The sequence below is a fragment of the Monodelphis domestica genome, chromosome 2, assembly GCF_027887165.1.
Source record: "Monodelphis domestica isolate mMonDom1 chromosome 2, mMonDom1.pri, whole genome shotgun sequence".
In the NCBI taxonomy this organism is placed as follows: domain Eukaryota; kingdom Metazoa; phylum Chordata; class Mammalia; order Didelphimorphia; family Didelphidae; genus Monodelphis; species Monodelphis domestica.
The window spans coordinates 477671760-477680465 of NC_077228.1; the positions used below are offsets into that span (position 1 = coordinate 477671760).

Consider the following 8706-nt stretch of genomic DNA (forward strand, 5'->3'; position numbering starts at 1 on the left):
GGAAAAGTTAATAGAAGAGAAACCATGCATATTATGCCACAGCACTCCTTGGCCTACAGATAACATCCTCTGAGATAACACAGATAATCATACCCTCCATAGAAATAGCCTGAGAGCTGATATTACAATAAACCTGAAGTTTAAAAGTACAAAATATCTGTAGTGAATATGTCTTCCTACTTCATGCTACATTTATTATATACATGTATACATGTATATATACAATATACATTTATTTATATAGTCATTTAAAGTTTACACAGGGTTTTATATGTGTTAACTCATTTGATATTATCAGACGAGATCATTAAACAAAATTATTTCTGCAGTTTTGTCAGCAAATTTTGTATGATCTTAATATACACATAAGAAATATCTAATGTGACAACCAAGACAAATGTTTTGTTTGGTCTTTATTTTGCTATCAACTCTAAATCTCTAATTATATGATTTTATATTCTCAATATTATGTCAATTGTGTATTTGAAGATGTGGTTCATACCTGCATGCATTTTCATCTACAATGATAGAGTATAATTAAATAATAGAGAACAAAATGGACTGGAATTTTAAAAAACAGTCTAATTCACTAAGGGTCATTTTATTGGCCTAAGAATAGTAATTTCTTTTTCTAGTTATGGTTATCACACAAATAACATGTGTTTTTTTTTTCCTTTTTAAAAAACACAATCCAACCAAGCTCAATATGGGCACTCACACTCACTCTCTCTCTCTCTCTCTCTCTCTCTCTCTCCCTCTCATCTTATTCACTGGTTTTGAGTAAGACTATTTCTTCAATCATCCCAACCTTTTCAAGCTCAAAATTTACAAAATTAAACAATCATGTTAAGTCTTCTATGATACTCATTGATCTAAAAATAAAGATCCTTTAGGGAAAAAAATTTCAAATACAATATTACATGTTCCGTGTTAATATGTTCTCATCAATATCCAGTCCAGCAAGCACCTCTATGGACTCATGATATTTTAGCCTCCATAAAAGCTTACAGTTGGCACATCCCAAATCTGCAACCTATAAATAAAATGGAAAAGATAATAACCACATACTATCTCAAAAGATATTTCATATCAGATATTTTATCACAAAAATATGCTCAAGCATGAATTTAGGAGGTTCCTGGAAATAAGAACAGAATAAATTAGTTACATGAAAAGGCAGCATGGTGCATGGGGATATGGCTGGACTTACAGCCAGGTGTGGAAGACAACATTCCCTTGCTCTGACATAGACAAATTGTGTGGCTACAAGTAAGTCACTTAACCTCTGGGTCCCAGACAACTCTAAATCTATCAGTTCTTCCCTCTATTGAAGCAAATCAGTTCTGAACCACCTCTCCCCTAGATAATGACACTGTTTTAAACCTAGTGAGGTCAAATAATTTTTAAAAACTGAATAAAATAAGAAAATGGGCCATAGCATCAGGAAAAAAAACCACAGGTATTTTTAAACATTTCATTGAATGACTCAATAAATATTTCCTTGGTTTTATAGAGTACCTTCTGTGGTGACAAACTTCCATGAACAACAAAAAAGATCTTAATAGAATAACTAATTTGAGCCTTCCATGTAAACAGAATCAATGTATCAATGTATTACACTTATATTATTACTTTGTAGATAGTTTAATATACTGTAGTTTCTTAAGTAGAAACCTAACCACCCTACTGTAAAAATACTATCAGTCTCACAGTAATGGCTCTTCCTAGTCTTTAGAAACATCTAAGTTAAAGGAATGCAAATCATTCTAGAGTCCTAAAAGAGCCATGGCATCAGCTGATCAAAACCTAACCCCAAAGGCTAGAGTATGTCCTTAGTGCCACCTTAAGACCACACTATAAACTAAAACATTCAAAGAAAGTAACTGCCTTTTGAAGATGAGATAAATTCTGACAATGTCTGTCATGTACCTAGTTCACTACTAATTCCTTCATCTGGAATAAACCACACATTTAATAGAAGCTCCCACATAGCTGTTTTCTCCACAAGATAGAGGTAGTTAAGTATAAGCTTAGGAGAAATGCAAAGATTCTAAACTCTATATAATTCTCCACTAGATATCTAAAAGCTCCAACTTTTTTCCTAACCTTAACTTTCTATCTTAGTATCAACTCTAAGCAAAAGGGCAAGGGGTTGACTTGCCCAGGGTCACACAGCTAGGGTATCTGAGGCCAAATTTGAAACCAGGTAAGGCACTCTATCCATCTGCTACCTAGCTGCCCCTTCCATCTTCTTTACTTAAGGGTCTGATATCTGTTAAAAAGCACACTAACAAAATCCTAGAAAAGATGTACATATTGATATCATTTCATCACCTTCCCACTCACTTCTTCTCCTTTCACTATTCGATTAAAATTGCTTTCTCCAAGATTACCAAGAAATCTCAATTGCCAAGTCCAGTGGCTTTTTTTTTCCATATTCACCTTCTTCACTCAATGCTGATGCTCCCTACCCCTAATATTCTCTTTTCCTGGTGACCTCATAAACTTTGCTCTCTCCCAGTTCTCTTCTTACTTGTCTGATTATGCCTAAGTCTCCTTTACAGGATCATCACACATCTCCTGCCCCCTTTTCATGTGATTGTTGGATGTTCTTCTTCACTGGTGTCAAACTCAAATAGAAACCAAGCCACTAAATTAGACATAAGGATGTCTACTGGCTGCCTGTTGACTTGGTCTCAAAAGGTAAAATTAGCTATAGTTTATTAAGATTTTATTTTTAATTTCCCAATTACATTTTAACCAGGTTCTGACCTTGCTAGGGAGTACAGTGAACTGTGTGTTTGACATCTATACTTTTCTTCATTCTCTATATTTTCTCCTGGGGGGTAGGAGATGGGGAGGAAAGAATCTCATTAGCTACCAGAGTATAATCATCTTTTTTGCAGATGAATTCCAAACTTATATAACCAACCTAATGTTCAACAGGCATCTCAAATACATCCTATCTAAAATTGAACTCTTCTTTCTACTTCTCCCCCCCATTTCCCTAATTTCCCATTTTTTTAGGAATTCAAGTTCTAAACTTTGGAATCATCCTTGATTCTTCCATCTATTTCCATTCCCACTGCCAGTAAGTTGCTAAGTCTTATTTATTTTTACTTCAGCAACAGTTTTTTCATCCCTCACCTTTGCGCACGCGCACACACACACAGCCACCATCATAATTCAGGCCCTTTGTGAAAGGCTACTGAAATCTCCTCCCACCTTGTTCTCTCTTTAGGATATACACTACAAAATATTGAGATGTTCTTGGACTAATCTGAATGAGAAATCTTTATCAGTTTTTAATTATCAATTCTGAAACAATGTCCAACACTGAAATCTTTTTAAAAAATCATTCTTATCAAAGGCCCGCTCAATCTAAAGGGAAAGTTCCAGTTAATCGAGGAAGAACTGGTCCCTAAAATGATTCACGATCAGACTAAGAGTGAGAACAAGGTTTTAATTAATGTATCTGAAAGAAGTATCTCATGAATTTATCTTTGACCACCTTGAAAGAGTGGTTAAAGAATAAATGAATGGTTTTAAGAAAGACTTTCTAGTATGCATTGAAAGCTTAAGTGACTTTTATTAAAGTTCTGTTTGATGAGCAAAATGTTAACTAAGCTTTCACCAAAAGTCTGCCACTATCTTTTATCTTTTTTGGAGAATTTTGCCATTGTTTGGGAATACTGTTAAATACTGAGTGAAAATATGCTTGAAAGGTCCTTAAAAGTAGAATGAATTTCTGTTCCACTAAAGTTTATTAAGCAGAGATATCTAGAATTAGAATTTAATTAATACATTTCTCTGTCAGAGAACCCATATTAAACCCATATTACAGCATTTTTCTTCCATATTCTTATCATTTTCTTTTCTATATTATTATAGTGGCCCCTAATTGGTCTCTCTGCTTCCAGTCTCTCCCCTCTACAAGTCATGATCCAGAAAGCTGACAAATGAATTATTCTTGTACCATATCACATTCCTGCTTAAGAATCCAAAATGCCTCTGGACTGAAATACAAACTCCTCTGTGTGGCATTTAAAGTCCTTCACAATCTGGCTCCAGGCCATATTCCTAGAATTTTTCCCTTCACACTATATTCTAGCCAAATTCACCTACCTACTATTTCCTGCACACAACATTCTACCTCCTGCCTTTTGCACAAGGTCCTCCTTGGCCAACATGCTCTTTTTTTTACCACTATCTCTTGAAGTCTCTGCCTTCCTTAAAACTTCAGCTCCCTGACCACTTTCTTTATAAGGTCTATTCTGATTCTATCTCCTCCATTAATATTCTCACCATGTCCCTCAAAAATGCTGTTTTAGAGAAAAGGGACAGCTTAGGTAGCTCAGTAGATAGAAAGCCAAGCTAAAGATGGAGGTCCTGGATTCAAATCTGACCTCAGACACTCCCTAGCTGTGTGGGCAAGTCACTTAACCCCTATTGCCTAGCCCTTACATAACTCTACTGCTTTAGAGCTAATACACAGTATTGATTCTAAGATGGAAGGTAAGGGTATTAAATATATAAATATATATTATTTGAGATATATTTTGCATTTATACATCTGTAGCCATGTTGCTTTGCCTCAGTAGAAGGTAAGTTCCTCAAAGGCAAAAGCTATTTCCTTTTTGCATTTCCATGGTCCAGTGTAGATCCTGGTACATAGCAGACAAAGAATAAACGCTTACTGAATTGAATCAAAAGATCCAAGAATACAAGTCAGTTACAGGATAGAAAGGCAAACAAGAGACACTAGCTTCCTCAAGAAAAAGAACAAAGAGGTGCTGAGAAGAATCTGGGCAAAGCAGAGAAAAAAGAAAGTTAGCTGATCACCACCCATGCACATTGCACATTCAGGAATACTATTTTAAGATGTCTATTGCAAGTCTTGTTTATTATGAACAAAGCTGCACTTATTAAACACAACTTTTTAAAACAAGTCAATTTCAACAGAAAGATAGGTAAATGGAATTTTAGTATAGGATTTGATTAAGTACAATAGGCTCTAATCTATGACAGTTTTACTACATTGACAATGCAATTGTGTATCAAATGCCTCAACCAATCCTAAATGCTATTAAATAAAAATCTAATTTTATTTATATTGGATAAATGCTTAATTCAGTTAAATAAGCCTACCAACTTAAAAGCATTCCCTCAATACAGAAAAACCAAGTTGATTAAATTTTGGCCAAACTCTCTAAAGATGTTGAAACTGCAACATACTCGACTCAACTCAAACCTTTTCATGCACCTTTGTTCCAAGTGTTGTGCTAGGCCTGAGAGATACAAAGACAGAAAAAAACAACATTCAGTTAAATATAACAGTATTTTCTTTGGCTCCTCCCACCCACTCACCCATTTCTGAGATATTTTCTGAAAAAATCCTTCTTTATATGTTTGAACATATTGAAAACAATGAAATAGCAACCAACCTTTTGAGGTTTGTGTTTCCGTACAAAATCTAAAACAAACTTATGGCGCTGTTCAGATAACGAAGGTGTGAATTTAATATTCTCCTTTACTTGAACTCCTTGAACATCTGAATCAACCATAACGTCACTCTAAAAAAAAAATAAAGTTTCTCTAAATAATGGCTAATTTTTTTAACCCTTCCCTCAGATGACTCCTAATTATATATATTTTTTAAACCAGCTATATTATACCCACATACATGCCATTATTGGAAAGGGTTTCCCAAGAGTTTTAGTGCATTTTAAAGCTATTTTTAAAAGCTAGCTCTTTAAAGCTAAATTTATGGGACAACTCATATTATACTAAATAATCCTTGTTTTCCATTATAGAATCAATATTGTGCATTGGTTCCATGGCAGATCAGTAAGAGCTAGGCAACAGGGGTTAAGTGACTTGCCCCCCCAATCCCCGCCCTCTTTTATACTTTCTCAGCTGTTGTTAGTCCTTCATTTTTGAAGAGGCACAGTGACTACAATTAGTGATGTCTCAAGTTGCATGTGGGTTGATTTTAAGACAGAGTTGCACAAAGTCAGCCTCATTCTCCCTTCTAGAGAAATCAAAGTCCAGCAGCAAGGGGGTAGGTAGGTGGGTCTGTAGATTGAGAACCAGGCCCAGAGATAGAAGCCATAAATTGACCTCAAAACATACTTCCTAGCTGTGTGATCCTGGGCGAGTCACTTAATGCCCACTGCCTAGCTCTTACTGCTCTTTTGCCTTAGAATAATAAATACTGTGTATCAGTTCCAAAGGCAGAAAGTAAGGGTTTAAAAAAAGTCCAGTAGCAAGACAAAAAATCAGGACTGGCAATTGCCATGGATACCATGGATGACCTTGGGGTAGAAATTCCCCTAGCTGAACAGATTTAACACCTGTGGGCTATCCTCAAACTGGGTTAGCTCTGAGATAGCATGGTAGCCTATGCAGATGCTACAGCTTCTTGGAACCATAGGTGAAGAGTTGCATGAAGGTGGACACCAAAAGGTGGATGAGTAACCCTGAAAAGAGGTGCTAGTCCTCCCTGAACACCCTATATACCCCACTCTGTAGATGAAATGATTCAGAAAAAATTCCTAGCCTTAAAATTAGAGGACAAAGATTCAAATCCAAGGATTGAAATGAATTTGGTAACTCTTAGAAGTATCTCCTAACCTCTCTAGGTCTTGTTTCTTTAAAGCAAAAAAGAACTGATCAACTTCTAACAAAGTTCCTTCTAGAACTAATTCTTAGTATTTTACATTCTGTCAAAGAACTTTTCTAGTACAGAAAAACCTAAAATAACAATTACTAGTAAATATTAATTCTGTCCAGAGTGTCCATGTGATTTTTTAAAATCGCTGTATCTTCCAAAGATATGTAGAATTGTTTTTTCTCAAGTTTCTTAAAATTCAATTTGTTGATTTATTAGTTTAAAATCAAATATTTTTTCAGCCTAGCCAATGCACTTTTTCTATAACACACAGTTCTCATTTACCTGGTTTACAAGCCTAAAAATGATAGATTTACGAAATCTGATAGATTTCATCAGTTTTCTCTTTTTTCATGAAAATCTATATCGTATTGCATTTTATCTAAACATACTATCCTTTGGTTCAAAAAAGTGAATTCTATGACAATGAGGGTACTGCTTTTTAAATTTGTGACTTCTGAGTCAATGTACTTAAATGATGCTTACTATAAAGTTTTATATTTAATTTAGGTTTACCAAACAATAAAAACTCAGTAGAATGACCTGGTCCTTGAACTTTTCCATAATAATTGTTCTTAACCTCTACCTTCTGTCTTAAGAATCAACACTATCAATTCCAAGGCAGAAGGGCAAGGCAATTGGGGACAAGCGACTTGTCCACGATCAAGTCACATTGCTAGAAAGTGTTGGAGGCCAGATTTAAATCCAAGAACTCCTGACTCTATCCACTTAGTCCCAAATCTGCCCCCATAATTTTTAAAACCTATGTATTGTTAAGCAAAATCCCAGTGGAAGAAGCCTCTATATTCAACTCTCATTAATGGTATAATGTCATCAGAAGCTAGTCAAGAAATTGAGAAGGAAATTAAAACTCAATGAAAGGGGACTTGGGGTGGGAAGGATGGTTTAGATCTTACAACTTCTGAGCAGTTCACTGATCATTCTAACTGAAAAGAAGCAATCAAGATGTAAAATAACAAACTGTAATCTGTGCAAAAGGTGTTCCTTTCACCAACCTATTTTGAAAAAAATGAGCATCGCTACCATTGGCCCTTACAATGCCAATCTTATATCTTTTTCAGATTTTTCCCTTTAAAACAGTATGACCTATCCATGAACTAAAACAGTGCATTAGTTTTCTCTCCTGTAATATTAGCTTTAGAAGGAATCTTGAAGGCCAACCACTCCAACTACTTCATTTTACCAAGGAAAAAAATTAAAAGCAGTTTATGCAAAGCCCCAAAGGCAATTTCCTAACTGATCTTATGAATAGTCTTTTAAAAAAACTGGCATAGTCATGTCAATCCACTGGCTTAATTCTGTAACTTTTGAGCACTGACCTCCATTTAAGTTGTACAGTTCTTATAAACTCAGGAACTACTTTTTACTGTTATCGTAAGCGTAAGCCCAAGAATAGGTTCACCTAATGGAGCAAGTAGTGCTCCTCTTCTACTCCACACCTAGGCTTCGGGCCTGCCTGCCTCTCACATGGGGCATGCCAGGTCCTGATTCACCTCTCTTGAGGAAGGTAGTGCCCCGCGGGGACCGAAGTTCATGCCCCCCTACCCGGCAGGTCCCGGAGCTTCCAGGTTCCCCCTGCAGGTGTCCAATGGCCTCTCTCCGGGCCGGCCTTTCCAGGCTAGGAGGCTCACCCGCCCCAGCCTGCTGCTGCTCCCGATGCCACTAATGCTACCTACTTCCGGCTTCCTGCCCCCACCACGCCCACTTCCGGTGTATCTCAGAGGCCCGCAAACCACGCGGTTTAGCTGAGCCTAGGCATGCCCAGGTGTCCAGCCCTCACAGCTCTGCTCCCTACCGCCCACAGAGATAAGGAGCCGGTGTGGGCCCAGAGACCCCTGGGGGCGGCCTAAGCCATATAGGTAATGAACTCGATAGAGCTTACCTGCTTTGTGCTTCTAGGCAACCCGGGAAGGAGGGACAGCTGTAAATGGGCTGGGGCCGAGGCAGAGGCGAGGCACGGGGACACAGTCAGTCCACAGCCCTCGCTGGAAAGCCATGAGAAAAGGTGTGCAAGA

General features: G+C 37.0%; 1 protein-coding gene across 4 annotated transcripts in view; it reads right to left on the reverse strand.

Annotated features, from left to right (window-relative positions):
• HENMT1 (HEN methyltransferase 1) overlaps positions 1-8452 on the reverse strand; it is a 30224-nt gene extending 21772 nt beyond the window's left edge. The window contains exons 1-3 of one of the 4 annotated variants that reach the window (XM_007485061.3): positions 8185-8452; positions 5445-5573; positions 921-1033 (exon numbers count right to left, since the gene is read on the reverse strand). In XM_007485061.3, the coding sequence (XP_007485123.1) occupies positions 921-1033; positions 5445-5573; positions 8185-8226 (284 nt within the window). In that variant the 5' untranslated portion in view covers positions 8227-8452. Of the gene's footprint in view, positions 1-920; positions 1034-5444; positions 5574-8010 lie in introns of all 4 variants that reach the window. The other 3 variants (XM_001381884.3, XM_007485063.2, XM_007485062.2) reach the window with 3 other exon arrangements.
• Between the last annotated feature and the right edge of the window lie 254 nt (positions 8453-8706).